At 47.0% G+C, this 18,813-nt stretch overlaps 1 protein-coding gene across 1 annotated transcript in view; it reads right to left on the bottom strand.

The window, feature by feature from the left end:
* TTC31 (tetratricopeptide repeat domain 31) overlaps positions 1 to 18,813 on the bottom strand; it is a 165,111-nt gene that overhangs the window by 17,813 nt on the left and 128,485 nt on the right. Inside the window, exons 9-10 of the mRNA XM_069205761.1 lie at positions 10,298 to 10,343; positions 985 to 1,075 (exon numbers count right to left, since the gene is read on the bottom strand). Of these exons, the coding sequence (XP_069061862.1) occupies positions 985 to 1,075; positions 10,298 to 10,343 (137 nt within the window). The remainder of the gene's footprint in view (positions 1 to 984; positions 1,076 to 10,297; positions 10,344 to 18,813) is intronic.

Here is an 18,813-nt window from a genome sequence, read left to right as displayed (position 1 = left end):
TGGCAAGGAGACGGTAATCTTGTTTGTTCACTGAACATGGTCAACTTCCCCTGCCTTGGCCCGGCTATGGGAAAATCTCAGATTCCTGCCACACAGCATCTGACATTGTGGTATGTCTCACTAAGGACCCATACATGTCTAAGCACTAAATGAATCCATTCATCAACCGCTCAATTATCATTTCTTCCTCACTTACAACAGTGTCCCTTTACCCACATGAACACACGACATCCTCCTTGAACCTGCCATGTAAAACTTTCAAACTGGGTTACACCGCGTCCAGGTGTATTTCGAACTTAAAACCTGGACGTCACATCCACCCAGCTCCCAAAATGGCTCCAGTGATGGAGAATCTGAAGCTGTTGTTTTCATATTTCATTTCCATTAACTCCCATCTCTGCCCTAATTCCCTTTTTTCATCTCTCTTTTGTCCACCCAATCTTCCCTCCTCTTCTCTCGAGTACCATTCAAAGATCTCCAGAAGCACGGAGCGTGTTATATATGAACCCTATACACATGTATGTCATATGTAACTCCTACTCCCCGCCCCTCTTGTCCATGCTCTGCAACTTCCCGTGGTCACATGAGCACTTTTACAAATATAAACATTAAACCAATATATATTTATCAAGGCCAGTTAGTAAATATACTCACGGAGTTCAGATGCATGACAACTTGAAAGAAATCCAAGTCAAAGTCTTTCTGAAACTAAGCTGGTGCCACAATTAAATAGAAAAACCTGGCAGAAAACAGGTGTCTCTCAGCCATCACCAAAGACCGAGCCCCTCTAGAAACAAACCCACTTCCCTTCTGCACCACCAGAAACTATTTGGCCTGATCCTTAGGGTGACGTGTGCCACCTGGAACAACAGAGTAAGCTCTAAAAACACGTTTGTACAACAGGACTTGGGTGGCAAGGCCCAGGGGAAGCCTAAAACATGGCCCTTGTCAAGAAATGTCAATAAAGGCAGCAAGAGAACTCACCTGTAGTCCCGAGGGTTTAATTTTATAGCTTCAGTAAAATAAACAACAGCTGCTGCAAAGTGGCCTCCACTCGCCATCTTATTACCTAAAGCTGAGAAATGAAATGGAACTGGTGAGCTATGGGCACAGTTGGAAGGTGCAAGAGATGGAGGAAGGAATCATGAGAGGGCACAAAGCCAGACTCAGAAGGAAGATTAAGCAGGGACCCGGCAGCAAGGAACTTTACATGGAACAAAGCAAGCGCATTAAGAATTGCAGTGGAATGGCAAGAGTAAAGCAATCAAGGCTTACAAGGGGCGACCACACGGGTGCTCTCTACGGGCATAACAGGGTGACCAAGCTGTGATGTGCCCACATGCAACTTTTTATTAAAAGCTTTCTGGAGTGCAAACGGCGCTGAAATACACCCAAGAAAGTAAAGTCCAGGCACGACAAAGTGTAGTACTGCAAGGATTGCCAACCAGACGCAGAAAGAGGCGCCGGGGGGCAAGCAGACCCAGCCTGAGGAATGGGGTCCATTTCCCTGTCAGTTCGACTCTTAGAAGGCAACATCTTACAAATATGGTAGCGAGAAGATCTAGGAGATGGATACAGCAAATAACGACACAGTAAGTGCGGCTCACCTGCACAGATCTTATGTAGGATGAAAATGTTTTAAAGAGACCCATCATCCATCTGCACAAGAAGTATCACCACTATTGCCCTGCCAAAACAGTCTTTAAAAGAAGAATCCAAGCAAGAGGACTTTGTTTCCCATCATCCATCGGCACACCACCTCCACGCTCGTATCCCCTTCCCAGGACCTACTGAATAGCAGCCGCAGCACAGATGCCCCACTTGCACACCAAAGGCAAGACTGTTTTAACTAGTCCATGCCTGGACGACACCCAGCATTAAGAACCCTGGTCCTTCCTCTTCCCATTGATACTCTATAGTGCTTCTCTGAGCTCCAACCACAGCCGCTGCTCACCGCAACAATGCAGCACTCAACACAGAGCGAGGGCTCACATGCCCCTCCTTCACGTTCTTGTGCACTCTCCCACACCCGCTAACCATCACTGCTGCACCAAGATCACAGCACCCCACTCACTCACAGAAATCAGCCACCAGCTCACACCCACAGAGACCAACCACGACTCACGCAACATAGATCTAAGACCTACTGCAGAACTACACTCAACACGTTCTTCCTCACGGAGACATGGCTAAACCCAGACTCTACGCCCGGGAATCGCTACAGCCAACCTGCCAGCTACAAGATCCCCGAGCAAGACCATCAGCACAAGTGCAGAGATGGAGGTCACCATCAAACACACCATCATCTTCATCCTCCTCTGTGGCCTTAACTTTGAGGTAGAAGACTGCACCGGCCCAACTCTACGGCCCTTCTGGAAAACCTCGACCGCACATAGCACATTACCAATATCCTCCCACATCGCCGGACACCTATGGGATCCCATTTCTCCTCAATCAACAACACCACAGTTGACAAGCCAACAGCTATGACCTGGGGAGACCACGCTCTTCTCAGTTTCAGCATACTACACCACTACAGATCTACCACCAGCAGACCCTCCCGGCACAGCTGGAAAAGCATCTTACTAAAAGCCATCAGTAACCTCAACAACTGGATTGCTGGATCGCTGCATGCACTGCCCCCCTGGCTCCCCTCAAGCACAGCCCACAGGCCAGCTGGTACACAGAGAAACTCCACTGCAAGCAAATGAAGCGCAGACATAGAATACGTCAAGGCACCACAGATAAAAGCATCTTCAAATCCGCCCCAAGACGCTACCACCAGCAGATACGTAATATTAAGCACACAGACCTCCCAGACAGAATATTCAAGGAAATATTTGCCTTCATCAAAGATTTAATTGCACCTCCTGCCACATTTACCCTCTTGCAAGACCCTCTGCAACAAGCTCTCAGATTTCTAATGTAATGAAATCACATCCATATACGGCAACTTTAAGCATCAACTCCCCAGCACCATTGCATCACCACTTCCTCTCACGGCCAGAGAACAAACCCTGACCTCATAGTCCACCATCTCCACCATAGAGACCACTGCTGCCATGAGAACCATCCACTCGGGGTCCCCATCTGACTCTTCCACCCATCACGCATTCCCAAAGGACTACTGCCCATAGGCGAAGCACTAACACCCGTCCTTAACGCCTCCATTAACTCCGCCACATTCCTAGACACTTAGAAATATCCCACCATCACAACCCCTGCTCAAGAAACCATCGAATGACCCGCCCACACTCTCCAACTGCAGACTTATCTCCCTCCTACCATACCCAACCAAAGCCTTAGAAAGATTATCAACCAACACCTCACAGACCACCTGAGCAACTGTCCGCTCCGACGTCATGCATTCAGTCCTGATTCAAGCCCAATAACAGTGGAGAAACACCACTTAGTACAACAATAGCTGACATCTGCATGATCCTTGACGGAGGAGACATGTCAGCCCTCAATCTCCTGGACCTCTGTACAGAATTTGACACTGTCTCACAGCACATCCTCATCAGGTGCCTGCACGAGACTGGCACTCAAGGGGCCGGCTCTCTGCTTAATCTGCTCCTTCTTGGCTGGCAGCCTACAAGCTGTCAGTCTGGCACCTTACTCGTTGGAAGCGCTGCATTCTCATCTGCAAAATGTTTCAATCCTCTTCCCACCCTCTTCAACACATGAATGATCACCCTGGCCAACATCATCCGCATACACAATATCAACATCCTCTCATGCCCTCCACACGCAATTCATAGTCCCTCTGTCTCTCTCTCTCTCTCAGACAAGACAAGATACAAGTTCACCGCCTGCATGACCAAAGTTACTAACTGGATGAAAACCAACTGTCTCAAGCTAAATACCAACAAGTCAGAAGTAGTGATCTTCGGCAAGAACAGTTCACCGTCGAACTCAAACAGGGGGCCAGCTGAACTTGGACCCACACCAGGAACATCTTCATTACTGAGAGCAAACTAGACATGACCACTCAAGTCAATGCAGCTACTGCGCCCTGTCTCCACTTCAAGTGGCTCCCAAGCAACACCAGAAAAAGCATAATTCATGCCATAGTTGCCAGCAAGTTGGATTATGGGAAGACCCTCCAGGTCTCAAAAAATGATACAAATGTTACTAGACCTGCTGGTCAAGTAGCTTGAAAAATCTACTCGACCTAATTGTAATGTACTTTACCTGAAAACGAGTCTCAAATTGTGTGATCCTAGGGAAATATTGTATTTTACAGTCGCCTTTTTCTTCATTCCCACATACGAGTGCACCTTCAAATATGTGAGTTCAGCATTTCTGCTGAAAAAATACTCTTGATTAAATACACTAATCGTTTGCTCCACGTATAATAAATCTAGCCCACATATAGGGTGCACATGACCCATGCACGACTTGCCTCTTAGTTTACTAATAGCTTTGTCATCAAGGCAGGAGTGTTTCTCAGTTTATGTTTAAACACTCACTTTTAATAAATATATTACTAAAGCATGATGTGGTAGCCACTGTCATTTACAGACAGTATATTTCCAAGAAATGTCCGAAAACCTTCCCACTAACTTGCAGCTTTACTGATAAAACTATATAGTGTACTAACAATCTGTGAAAACTGGGTTTCAGGAAACATTTATCAATTGCACAAGTGAAGTGTTCTGACTTTTTTTCCCGTCACACAGAAGTACAAAAAATGGTCAAAGTTATTGAAATATATTTTGAAATGTTTTAAAGTTCTAAAGTTGATTTAATTATATAAATGTGTGTTAGGAAAAACCTGATACCAAAAGCCTTTCTTTTCATATAGGTCAGACAGTTCACCTTACAAAATCCTGGAACTCTGAAGTCACCAGGAAAAGTATTTACATTTCAAGAAAACAAGCTGACTTTTGACCTCTGTCTCTGAACACAGAGCAAATGTGACAAGAATAAGATTTAAAGGCATCCTAATTGCTAATTCAGTTTGTGACTGAACAGAACACCTCTTTGTCCACTCGCTAGAAGGGTCGAGTGGAATCTAAAAAGAGCTCGACCTCATAAAATTAAACTCGCCACAACGAGTGGTTGAGTAGATTCTTCTGCCCCTTCCCTCTATGCCGGGATCACCAAGCAACTCACTCTGGGCACTCCACTGGCTTTCGATACACAAACTGCTCATTGCAAATTCCTCACACGCAGACATTCAAGAACCTACACACCTGAACGGTTGCATCTGGTTCCTCCAAACAATTTCTCTTGACACTTACACAAATCCCACAAACCCACAGAACTAGATCAGATCAAAAAGCCTTCTCCTGCATCACTCCTAAAGCACTGAGTGACCTTCCACTCCATATCAGAGACGCCTCCTCTCTTCACTTAACCAACCGACCCTAAGCAGGGCAGGACACACACCTACTCACCACCGGGATACATGTGCGAGTGACGGTGCACTGTGCAAACACACACAGAGGTATTCTCCTTATCTGCCATGATGACATGTGGGAATTCTTTCCCTGGCCAGAAAAGATATACAAATACCCTAGAAATAATTGACATTTGAGGGACGCTGAAATTAGGGCTCTTTGTAGTTCAGGGAAGATCGAGAAGACTTCAAAAAGTCATTCAAATGTTAAGTTAAAAAGCAGAGCTTTTTTGGCAACTTCACACAGCATTGCTACGGAGGCCTCAAGGAGGGGAAGGGAGTAGAAAGGTCAGCACTTGCACCTCGATGGCTCAAGTAGTTTCAAATGAGGTAGTTGTACTACTAAACAAACATGGTTGGGCTTCTAGCCATCCTAACGTAGTTTGCCATGTAGAAAGCACTATGGATTCCCAACCTGGCAACAGAGAATGATTCAAGCATGTGAATGTATGAACAATTCTATGGTGAAGAATAAGAACTAGTTGTAAGGTTCACCACCACATGTCTTTACTGTAAATAACATATATCCTTAGATCAGAGGTCTTCACACTGGAGGGTCTGCCCCTCTGGGGAGGGGGGGCTCACCAGATCTTGGTGGGAGGGGGGGAAGAGAACGAGGCTCTAAGAGAAGCATCATGCTGATACAAATGTTTGGTATTAAGGTGGAAAAAATAAGCATCAGTAAATCACTTTGTAATGGGACAACTTTTGTCATTTGAATCCTGGCTGGGAAGGGACTCTAGATATTCCTCAAACCTCTTCTCCACCATTACTGATAATCACACTGTGGGTCCATTTACACTTAAGTAAGGCCTGGCAGACTAGAATAGTATGTTTGGCAATCACGCATTTCATTACATTTTTAAAAGGGGTAATAGAACTTAACTGTAATGTTTAATTATGTTTAGGTATATTTAAAAGTTGCCAATTTAATAAAATAACTGTAAAACAATTTGGGGGTTGGGTGCTTTTTTGGAGGGCTTTCGAAACTGAAGACCACTGCCCTAGATGAACTACTGTGAAACAATCTATATCACGCTGCACAAACATATGTCGATGTCTGAGTGTGTAAAAGCAAGTAGCCAGGCTGTGCTTGAACAGGAGACAAACGGACTCTTCCTTTGCACTGAAATAGCTCCAACTTTTTGTTAAAGGTGTTATCAAAAGGCAGCAGACTGATTACTGTATCTTTACCTTGTAATTCATAATATAACTGAATCAAATCTCAGTTCATGCACTCTCATCTAAGACATCTTAAAGAAAACACAAACATATCAAAATTACTAGCAAACGGCATAGACGCAGGTCCTTGAACATTAAAGCTCCCCGTCCTTCGTTAGACCAAATCTTATGAGTTCAGACAGATTATTGTATCTTTACCTCACAAATCCTAAAATCTTAGTGCCTGTACTACCCCCTAAGAGATCAATGATAAACACACACATTTTAAAATTACTAGCTATTAGCATAGACGCAGGTCCTTGAACATTAAAGCTCCCCGTCCTTCCAGTTAGCCCAAATCTTAGGAGATCGCAGATAAATTATCCTACCTTTACCTCACAAATCCTAAAATCTTAGTGTGTGTACCATCCCCAAGAGATCATAGACAAAAGCACACACATTTTACAATGACTAGCGAATGGCAGAGACACATAGCCTTGAACATTAAATCACCCCATCCTCCTAATGTGACCAAATCTTATAAAATTGCTTGCCGGCTCCGACCCTCTTGGAGTACAGCTTTTTATGTCCCATAACCCTCACCATTTTTAAATGCCATTGAGCCATAGTGGGCATCGTCCTGGATTTCCAATTAGCCAGCATTAAAGACTTTGCTATCAAGATGAACCTGAAGCAGCGCTGAACAAGTGCAGTCTGCCGTGAACAGAATTCCCAAAAAAGCCTCCAACGGATCAGGGACAATTACCCGGCCTGACCAGGCATTAGAAGATCAACGGGCGAAATATCAGATTCAGACCCGCACCGGATATTCTCCTGTTAGCATCTTCAAACATGCGCTTAATTTTTGCTGGTGTATAATATGACATCCATTTACCATAAAAAGCCAAGCATTTAAAGTTTGCAGCACAAATGGCTTTCCCTGTAATCTCGGTTTAAACTTGCATTGTGCTCGGATTACTACCCTGCCTGTAATACTCGTTATTTTATTCAGATGATCCACAACATTGTTCTCCCCTAGTCCTATAGCTAAGACGCTGTACCAATTTCCTATACCTGAAAAAAGAGAAATTAAAAAAAGCTTGAGATATTTTCTGAGCCACTTAGGAGATTTCCGCCGGACGGCCTTCACACAAGTGCTGTATCTGAATAAAACTAAAATACAGACTTGTGGGTACTACATTATTTTCTTGGATAAGGTCCTGCCAAGAAACCAGACGATTATTACGGCAGAAGTCCCCCATCCGTAAATAACCAAGCGCTCTCCACCTGTTGGTCGTAGCGCCGCTCAGGTCCAGACCGAAGCTTGGGAAGTCCTCGAGTGTTACCTCCGGGTGGAAACATGGCACCTTGAACCCTTGTGAAATACTGGTAGAAACGTTTTACTATCATTCGAGGTGACTTATATCGAGTCCTTTTTGGAAATCTGGGGATCCGTCTAAAAGAAACAAGATACACCCCCAGAGTATTTCAACATTTTGTTGAAATAAAAATTACTATACCCAGATGTATTTCTCGAAGAGGAAGGTAAGCAGTTTAGCAGAGTTGCATCACAGTAGTTTTTGAAATAATGCAAAGATAATCCGCCCTCTTCCCGAGTCAACTGCAGAATCGAAAGATTAACTCTAGGTCTCTTCTTTTGCCAGATAACTGTACGAATGACAGTTTCAAAAACGGAGTTTGGGACCTTAATCATAATATTGGCGAAGGCGAATAAAAAAAGCGGCAGAAGAGTCATCTTTATCAAGGAGACGCGTCCTATGACGGTCCCATCGCTGAAGCAACACCCATGATGTATCTAGTAAGGATTTATGATTAAGATTATAAAGATCGGCATAGCCCAATGTAAGCTCAACCCCGAAATACCTCATGGGGAGCCTGGCTTGAAAAGATGCGGACATAACTACGGGAAGAATCTCAGCCAAACAACTGAACAACAGAACTTCGGACTTGGCCGCTTGATTTTACATCCCCCCCTAAAACCGCAAATTACGTGATTTTATGAAAGGCATACTGAATATTTACCGCCAAATAGAATACAATATGATCTGCATACAGCTTATGCTTGGAAGCACCTATGAAAGGGGAACGAATAGCTGGATCCTGACATTCAGCACAAGCCCAGGGCTCTATGAACATTGCACATAAAACTGGGGACATTGGGCATCCTTGCCGAGGCCCAAGCTTGACTACTAGATCCCCTGCCGAGAGGTTGTTTATAAATATGGAAGCTTTGGCCCCGTAATACAGTTTGCTTAACAAGCTAGCAAACTTATCTGGAGATGCAAATTTGCGCAGTATGTCAAAGAGGAGTCCCCATTCGACCAAATCGAATGCCTTTTCTGCGTCAAGGATTATTGCGGCAGCTCTCAGCTTCTGACTGGAAAAAAGTAAATCACTTGAACTAAAAAAAAATGTGTATTTGACGCCATTAACTTCCCAGGTATAAACCCGTTTTGATCCCCATGTATGAATGATGATGCTACAGAGGAGATCCTAGTGGCCAATATCTTTGCATAAAGTTTGTAGTCGCTATTTCAAAGGCTTATGGGCGATATGAATTCGGATCGTCAGCAGGATTGTCTTTTTTAAGAAAGTCGACGACCACCAAGTCAGTGAACGAGCCCGGTATGGGGCCATCCTGGAGGATTTGATTCAAAATACATATCAGAAATGGAGGTAGTTGCTCTGCAAAACCCTTGTAGGTTTCTGCCGGCAATCCATCCTTCCCGCAGGCTTTGGTGTTAACCGCGGATGTAATGTCTAACTGCACTTCCTGCAGAGGTACAGGCGCAATGAGGACGGCCATTCTGTTCTGACCTTAGAGTGGGATCTGAACTTTTGCCATCCAGCCCTCGATAGCTGAGCCAGGACCCTTCGATTCTACACTGATTGTAGCGTAATGTTGTAGAAATGTCTGTGCACTCTCAGATATATGTGTATGAATTAAGTTGCTCTGAGGATCAATAATTTTTGTGATTATGTATGGTCTGGTCATGGAAATAGCTCTAACATCCTGCGAGGCAGCCACATTTTGATTTCTGTGCGGAATAAATAAAGGTGGCCATATTCAGAAGGAGCGATAACACACAGGGACAAAATAATCAGAGTTTGTGTCCCCCTTCCCATTCATTGGTCACCACCACTCATGCAAGTTACAACCCAAGGCCAGCCGACTGCGGTCCTCACAGCCATGTCCAATGGCTGGAGCTCCAATCTACCCGCCAGGTGAGCGCGACAATGCTGAGCCAATGCAAATCACAAAATCTGCAATCACATGACAAAGAGGAACCCGATCCCTGAGAGTTTGGGACATGTAGTAGGCAGACTCATGGATGTGGTTGGAAAGGGGTCTTCGGGATAGCTTTACTACTGCAGTGCATAGAGGATGTCTTACCTCAGCTTTACTCTGAGGCCTGTGCCTCAGGATTGCTTGGCCCTCAGGGTAGAAGAAAATGGGAGCTATTTGACCTGGAGCAAATATTTAATCTGAAACTAAACGGAGCATGAGAAGAAAAGAAAGGACCAGAAGATATTCCACCTCCCCCCCCACTCGTTATGTAGTCATATGAGCAGTAAGTGAGCTGAGGTACAAATGTATTAAATCTTAGGAAACGACAGAATAAATAAACATTGCCAAACTGGTGCCATCAGTAGTTATAACATCATTTTAGGGACACTATGAAATAAGAGTTAAAGAACAAGAACACTTACCAGCAAATTCCATGCACTGCTGCAAGGGGTTAATCCCATCTATGGTCTAAAAATCAAGAAGATCAACACTGTAAATATTTAATACTCAACAAAATTAAAAACAAACAATGCTCACGCGAGGCTGAAAATTGGTAAATGATAGAAATCCTGCTCTTGCCGCAGCCCCGAGGTACACAAACCACATTCACCATCACAGGTAAACCCTCATTACTGGCTAAAGAATCAACTAACACCAACCACAGGAATCCGGAAACTCCTGTTCCTCACAGAAGAGAGCTCAGAACACACTGTTCATCAGCAGAGAGCCACAAACTAGCGCTGGGCAGCTAACAAAGCCCACAAACAAAGGTTAACTACTTCTAGGAGTAGTTTCGCATCTTGGGAAATGCTCTGGATGTACCTGCGGTGCATTATTAGTGGTGTCCTCCGTTGCTAGGAGGCTGGCTTCAGATGAGCGTGTTTTCGCAAACCAGTGCTCAGCACTCTCTGTCCAGCCTGTTTCACATACATGTCTCATGAAGGAATGTACATGTACATATGCCTGCTGCACAGGTGTCAATAATAGACACACCGGCAAGAAAAGACATCACTGCTCCCTTTTCCTTGTAGAATGAGCCTTTGGTTTTCACCCACACTCTTCCTGCCATCCTGCAAAATACCGGTGTACGGCTCCCCTTTGTGATTGGTTTTGTTTCCTGCAAACACTATGTAACAAGGCCTCTGGCATCTACTATGTAGAGTGAGGCTGGTAACTGCACAGACTGGGAATGTGGATGCTTGAAACCACCTTGGGCAGAAACTTGCTTTGTCCTCAACTTCATTTAGTTTTTGTGGATTCTTAAATAGGGTTCTCGTGCTGTGAGTAGTTCCAGTCGCCAACTACATAATGATGTGATGACAACTAAAAAGGCAGTTTTTAGGTTACAAATGTGAGTGCTGCCTTGTGCATACAACAAGCTACACACTGCGATAAACAATCATGGCAAATAGATTCTAGCCAAGGAAAGGCCTAAAGAGGGAGACTGAAGGAGTCACTCAGACCCCACCCGCGCACAGAAAGGGACACCTCGGCCTGACTAAGGAAGCTTTGAAAACCTGCACGACCGGCCAGAGATAGCATCACACGTCCACGGAATCTCTGGTCATGTACCACGCTTCAAAGAGCCGGAACTGATCCCGATGAAAAGAGCTGATGAGATGGGCTCGAGACATCCAGGAACAGGAAACCACTAGACATACTTGTTAAAATGGCAACACCCAACTCACAAAAGAAACAAATAAGCAGAGAGGCCAGGAAGCAAGCCCCAGTGGTTTACAAAGATAGCTCAGTTATTCTGCCGCGCACCCTCACAAGGGAAAAGCAGAAGTTACGGAGACCAATGATCGGGCGCTGAACAACACGAAATCTGCTTCAAATAGATGTTCCTATGTGGGACGGACGTTCAGTTGGGCCCCACCATACATCACACGGCATCACCACAAGAAGGGTCCAAACTCTTACGACAAATCAAATCAAATCATCAACATTTATAAAGCGCGCTACTCACCCGTGCGGGTCTCAAGGCGCTAGGGGGGAAAGGGGGGGTTATCGCTGCTCGAACAGCCAAGTCTTTAGGAGTCTCCGGAAAGCGGAGTGGTCCTGGGTGGTCCTGAGGCTGGTGGGGAGGGAGTTCCAGGTCTTGGCCGCCAGGAAGGAGAAAGATCTCCCACCCGCCGTGGAGCGGCGGGTGCGAGGGACGGCAGCAAGTGCGAGGCCAGCGGAGCGGAGGGGGCGGGTGGGGACGTAGAAGCTGAGGCGTCTGTTGAGGTATTCCGGTCCCTTGTTGTGGAGGGCTTTGTGTGCGTGGGTGAGAAGACGGAAGGTGATCCTTTTGCTGACTGGGAGCCAATGCAGGTGTCTCAGGTGTGCGGAGATGTGGCTGTTGCGGGGTACGTCGAGGATGAGGCGGGCCGAGGCGTTTTGGATGCGTTGCAGGCGGTTTTGGAGTTTGGCGGTCGTCCCGGCGTAGAGGGTATTGCCGTAGTCCAGGCGACTCGTGACAAGGGCGTGGGTCACGGTTTTTCTGGTGTCGGCGGGGATCCAGCGGAAGATCTTGCGGAGCATGCGGAGAGTGAGGAAGCAGGCGGAGGACACGGCGTTGACTTGCTTGGTCATGGTGAGAAGAGGGTCCAAGATGAAGCCGAGGTTGCGGGCGTGGTCTGCGGGGGTCGGTGCGGTGCCGAGGGCCGTGGGCCACCAGGAGTCGTCCCAGGCGGACGGGGTGTTGCCGAGGATGAGGACTTCCGTTTTTTCAGAGTTCAGCTTTAGGCGGCTGAGCCTCATCCAATCTGCGACGTCCTTCATACCCTCTTGTAGGTTGGTCTTGGCGCTGGCGGGGTCCTTGGTGAGGGAGAGTACAAGTTGGGTGTCGTCGGCGTAGGAGGTGATGATGATGTCGTGCTTGCGTACGATGTTGGCGAGGGGGCTCATGTAGACATTGAAGAGTGTCGGGCTGAGCGATGAGCCTTGAGGTACGCCGCAGATGATCTTGGTGGGTTCTGAGCGAAACGGAGGGAGGTAAACTCTTTGGGAGCGGTTAGCGAGGAAGGAGGCGATCCAGTCCAGGGCCTGGCCTTGGATCCCGGTGGAGCGTAGGCGGGTGATTAGGGTGCGGTGACAGACGGTGTCAAAGGCAGCCGAGAGGTCGAGGAGAATGAGGGCGACTGTTTCACCGTTGTCCATCAGGGTTCTGATGTCGTCTGTGACTGAGATGAGGGCGGTTTCCGTGCTGTGGTTGGTTCGGAATCCGGTTTGTGAAGGGTCGAGCAGGTTGTTGTCTTCCAGGAAGGTGGTCAGCTGTTTGTTGACGGTCTTTTCTATTACCTTGGCTGGGAAAGGTAGAAGAGAGATGGGGCGGAAGTTTTTCAGGTCGCTTGGGTCAGCCGTAGGTTTCTTTAGAAGGGCGTTGACTTCAGCGTGCTTCCAGCATTCGGGGAAGGTAGCAGAAGAAAAAGAAGAGTTGATGACGGTCTGGAGGTGCGGGGCGATGATGTCGTCGGCTTTGTTAAAGATGAAGTGCGGGCAGGGGTCCGAAGGGGCGCCGGAGTGGATAGAGTTCATGATGGATTTGGTTTCTTCTGTGTTGATGTGGGTCCAGTTGTTGAGGGTGATGTCCGGGGAAGCGGGTTCAGTGGTGTATGGTTGGGTCTGGTGTCCGAAGCTGTCGTGGAGGTCGCTGATCTTGCGATGGAAGAAAGTGGCGAGGGATTCGCACAAATCCTGTGAGGGCGTGACGGCGTTGGCGCTGGCGCTGGGGTTGGAGAACTCTTTGACGATGCTGAAGAGTTCTCTGCTGTTGTGGCTGTTTTTGTCTAGTCTGTCGGTGAAAAAGTTCCTTTTGGCAGTGCGGATCAGGTGGTGGTGTTCGCGTGTAGCGTTCTTGAGGGCGGTCATGTTGTCAGCGGTGTGGTCCTTGCGCCAGGCCTTCTCAAGGGCACGACAAGTTTTCTTTGATTCTTTGAGGGTGTCAGAGAACCAGAGAGGTTTTTTGGTGTTGGTCTGTCGATGCGTGCGTTTGAGGGGAGCAAGGTTGTCAGCGCAGTTGGAGATCCAGTTTGTGAGGTTGAGAGCTGCGTCGTTGGGGTCGGTGGTGAGGGTGGGTTGGTTGGCGGCGAGAGCGGAGAAGAGTTGCTCTTCAGGGATCTTGTTCCACTGTCGACGAGGGATGGGTTGAGTGCGGAGGTGGGAGGTCTCGCGTCGGAATGTGAAGTGGACGCAGCTGTGGTCGGTCCAGTGTAGGGCAGAGGTGTGGCTGAAGAAGACGTGTTTGCTGGCGGAGAAGATAGGGTCGAGCGTGTGTCCGGCGGTGTTCACCAGTTGTTTGAGGCCGAGGTTGGCGAGGTTGTCGAGCAGGGTGGTGGTGTTGGGGTCGTTGTTTTGTTCCAGATGGAAGTTGAGGTCGCCTAGGAGGATGTAGTCCGGTGAGGCGAGGGCGTGCGGGGAGATGAAGTCGGTGATGGCGTCGCTGAAAGAGGCGCGAGGTCCGGGAGGACCGACAAGATCCCCAAAGCTGCCAGGAAGCACTGTAGAAACCGGCAGAGAAATCAAAGAGAGGGAGGTCCCCTGAGTAGGAGCTACATGAGCATCTCCTGGAACATGGGCAATACCAGGAAGAGACTGTAGCCCAAGCAGCAACGTGACAAACTGGACAAGCAAACTAGATACAGTAAGATCTTTCTTGAAAAGACTTCCATCCGGAAAAAGATCTGAGGACTCGAGCACGGCAGACACACAAAGATGGGCAGAAGTAAAGGTCGGAAGTGGGGGAATTTTTCACGTTAAGGTTATCACAGAGTTAGGGGCAGTTTTGTTATACAAGCGAACACCATCCAATCAAACTCACACCAGCCTTGTACACCAATTCTACATTTCGTGCATTGTCTCTTAACGTGAAGGGGCTTAACCTCCCTTCTAGAGAAGAAAGATTCATGCCTCCCGGTCAAGCAAACTGCTGACAAAGTGGTGCCTCGAGAGAAGCACGTAAAGAAAGGGGACACAACCAGGCTGAAATCAAAACAATACCCAACAGTTTCACTCCTCGGCCTAGAATACAACCCTCGCAATGGCGCTATGGGCAACTAATGCTGCCTGGAGGCTGCTGCTGGAGCGGTGGGGTGGTGGGGAGGCGGCTGGGAGGTTCACTGTCCTTGCGCACCTGGATGCTGCCAGCTTCCTCGACAGGACTGGGGTGCCTGGGTTTAGCGTAGTGGCCCTCGGTGTTGCCTATAAATGAAGCCTCTGGCGAAGCCACAAAGGGGTAAAATTATTGGGGACACTGCCTTTAGGGTGGGGAAAAACCAAGGGAACGTGCTACGGCTTTACTTCTTTGAGGGCTCTAGGACGGACTAGCATCTTGTCAAACAGGTGAGACCTGTCAAAAGGCATATCCATGGGCGACACCTGAATATTATCCGAGAAGCCCATGGATCTTCTCCATGAGCGACACCTGGATATTACCTGAGAAGCCCATGGATCTTATCCATGAGCGACACCTGGATATTACCCGAGAAGCCCATGGATCTTATCCATGAGCGACACCTGGATATTACCAGAGAAGCCCATGGATCTTATCCAGGAGTGACACCTGGATATTACCTGTGAAGCCCATGGATCTTATCCATGGGCGACACCTGAATATTATCCGAGAAGCCCATGGATCTTCTCCCTGAGCGACACCTGGATATTACCAGAGAAGCCAATGGATCTTATCCATGAGCAACACCTGGATATTACCCGAGAAGCCCATGGATCTTACCCATGCATGTCCCTGGAGCCCCACACCAGCCCTGACTGTTCTACAGAAACAGTCTGTCATGTCCAGACCCGACAGTACTGCAGATTTAGCCACATACTAGCCACACCAACTGGTCTACGCCAAGTAGGCGCGGAATTCCTCTGGGACCAAGAATCTGTGACCATCTCTCATAATGCATGGGAGACCGACCTAGCTAACTGCTGGTGCTGACTGACCGAAATGGGAAGCTAGCTAATGAGAATATCCTCTTTCCAATTCACTCACGACTCTTTCTTGGGGTGGGGGGAGTGGTAAGGAACGAACTGAGATTAACCCTGATAGTAAATGCCTGATTTATCAGGCCCAGGTGAGTAGGAAGCAGTGTCAGGAGTTAACCCAAGTACCCATGAGTGTGTCAGTCGGGGCTCAGACAAGGTGTGTCCAGATTGTAAGTCTTCTTCAGGGCTGACGCTGGCTTTCATCTCAGAGTAATTGTAACCTGAGGACTTAATCTGCTAGTTTAATGATTACAACAAATGGGGTGGTTTCTTCAGTTGAGAGGCCAGGGAAAAGGCCTAACTTTATGTCGGAATTAATGTCCAATCCACTGCCTCTTGTAGATTCGGATAACATTTGTCATCATCGGATTGTGGGGGAAATTCATCCTCATCGTCACCAAAATCTGGTTGATTCTGGCTAGAGTCTGGTCAGAAAAGTTGTTGGACAGCTGAAGGACGGCTCCTAGGCAAAGGTACTGTTTTATCAGAGTCCGAATGGACTGGGACTAGGCTAGGCGTTTAGCGGTGGGAATTCAGCAGACGTTGAGACAGTTTCCGGTCAGAGTTGGAAGGAGAGTACAACGTGCATAGGCTTCCAGCATCAGAAGCGTCAATGTGGCAGGAACTGGCAGATTGTGGAGTCGACTCTAGCGCTAAGCCTGAAGCGGGTTCCAGATGCAGAGACTGTGCAGAGGGCAAATACACTTGGTAGCTTCCCAACTGGAGGCCTGTGGCGCAAAAGGTGCGCCACAGGGAGCTGTCAGGGTGCCAGATTCGTAACATGGTCTCTTTAATTACCTCAATCTGTTGTAGCATACGGACAACCGTGGAAATTAAGGAGGCTCGTGGATAAACCATGGAATCGATTCCTCGGTTGGCAACAGAGACCAAGACTGAGGGATACCTTGATGTCCCCGAGACTTCTAAGGAGTGTGGCACAGCTGGGACAAGGCTATCTTGGACTTCTAATGTTTCACTGTGGACTTTGGTTCATCAAGGGATTTAGGCCATAACAATAACACATTACAGTAACTGCCCAAGAGTGAGAACGGGACTCTGCTCAAGACATTGAGCGGGAGCACGTTCTATGCAACTTCCTGCAGTTTTCAGAGGTGTGCAACGTGGAGTGGTAGTCAGAACCCAAAAACTACGTGTGGCTTAGTCACAGATATCTGCTTGAGACAGTTCCCACAAGGTTTAAACCCTGCAGTTTTAGAAGAGGACATTCAATCCACACTAGAGAAGAATTTTGAGAGGAAAAAACTGACGAGCAAAAGTTAAGAGCTAGCTTTGGATCCAAAAAAATGACATAAAAGAAAGGGACCATTGTCATCGTACCTGGGTGGCGCATATATGTGGACCCAGCCATTACTTCCAGGGCGTATAAGGGGGGTCCGACATAAAACTGCATGTATAAGGGAGCTAAGCTGAAAAATCTTCCAGGTCCAGTCTGATGTCAAGGGATATTCTAAAGGTGAGGAATCCATGTCTAGAAACATCTATCAGAATAGGTTTTTGTGATTATCTGGTTTAGGCACCAGAAGTAGACAAAGTATACTTTTTACTTGATTTGCCCTTACACTTTTTTAGGGTCAAGCCTGCAGGAGCATGCACAGGGTATGCGCTCTTGCTTGTGAGACACAATCTTTTCCAAAAAGGGCTTGGGGCCCGCCCACTGCTTACTATTTCTTGGCTTCAGTGTCTCCCTTCCTTTGGGCTGCTCTTATTACCTAGGATTGTACAACCCGCTTCCTGTATTTTGTTCAGTTCACCTCTGCCTGTATTTACTGGTCTGTGATTGATGCCTTTGACAGACAGCCGAGCTTCGATCGCTTCTGCCAGGTGATAGCGGTTGCTTAGCAACAGGTTTGTAAAGAGGCCTGGACTGCAGTTGGCACCTCAGGCAACAGGCTCCGGTTTCTTGTTTCGTTTCATGTCTGGGATACAGTGGCCTAATCCTTCCAGTCCCACATAGTTAGCACCAATTTACAATTACAGATTGAGCATTTGTTTTGGTTTACTTTTGACTGAGCCAAAATATACACACTCAAAGGAGTCAAAAAGATTCTCTGGAATGCACTTCTTAATCTGAAGAAGACATTTATTATAGCTTCTTGCAAGGTTCGTGAAGGAAGGTTTGATTAGTAACAAGTGTACTTCCAAAATGTGCAACAACAACGTGAGACTATGTATAAAAAGTCTTCTATCTATAAACAGCAAATATATACTTGCAAGGATACAAACAATTATATATTGAGATATAGATATATATGCAATGCAAAGCAAATAATTAATAACGATTCATCAGCTTTGGTTCCTGTATCGCTAAGCTCAAGGCCTTGAACTTCCCGTGGTCATCAGACTCAATTCTCAAAACCTCAAACCAACCCGCCAGACCCCTGCTAGGAGCGACCCAGTCAGAGCCAGGACACTGGGCTTCTCCAAGGCCGACAGAGTTATTAGACACCCCCAGCCCACCCACCGAGCTCCAAGTAGATGTTATTATCTTGGTATCGGTGGATAGTCAGACAGTACCCTGAATTAAATCCAAGCTATTTCCTGTCGGAGTCAGATCACATCTGCGGCTAATGTTAGCCTTCCTGCCATTTGCATCTTCATAATTTGTGAGTGGGCCTACGGAGGGTGGAGAGGATTTGAGTCTAATACCAACTTCACTGGACTCTCTAAAATGACAAATTCGCAGTTCGAAGTCAATAAGATTATTCACTAACAAACTGTCCACAAAACGAATAGAGATAAAATCAAATTTGGTACTTGTAGGAAGTTGGCTCTGTATGAACTATTTCAAAGTAAGGAATAGTATGCACCAAGTCCAAGGGTTCCCCTTAGAGGTAAGATGGTGGCAAAAAGAGATAATTCTAATGCTCTATTTTGTGGTAGTGTGGTCGAGCAGTAGGCTTATCAAAGGAGTAGTGTTAAGCATTTGTTGTACACACACAAGCAA

The sequence above is a fragment of the Pleurodeles waltl genome, chromosome 1_1 (genome assembly GCF_031143425.1).
Source record: "Pleurodeles waltl isolate 20211129_DDA chromosome 1_1, aPleWal1.hap1.20221129, whole genome shotgun sequence".
Taxonomy (NCBI): domain Eukaryota; kingdom Metazoa; phylum Chordata; class Amphibia; order Caudata; family Salamandridae; genus Pleurodeles; species Pleurodeles waltl.
The sequence above is the reverse complement of the archived record's forward strand: the minus strand, read 5'-3'. Positions and strand labels throughout refer to the sequence as shown.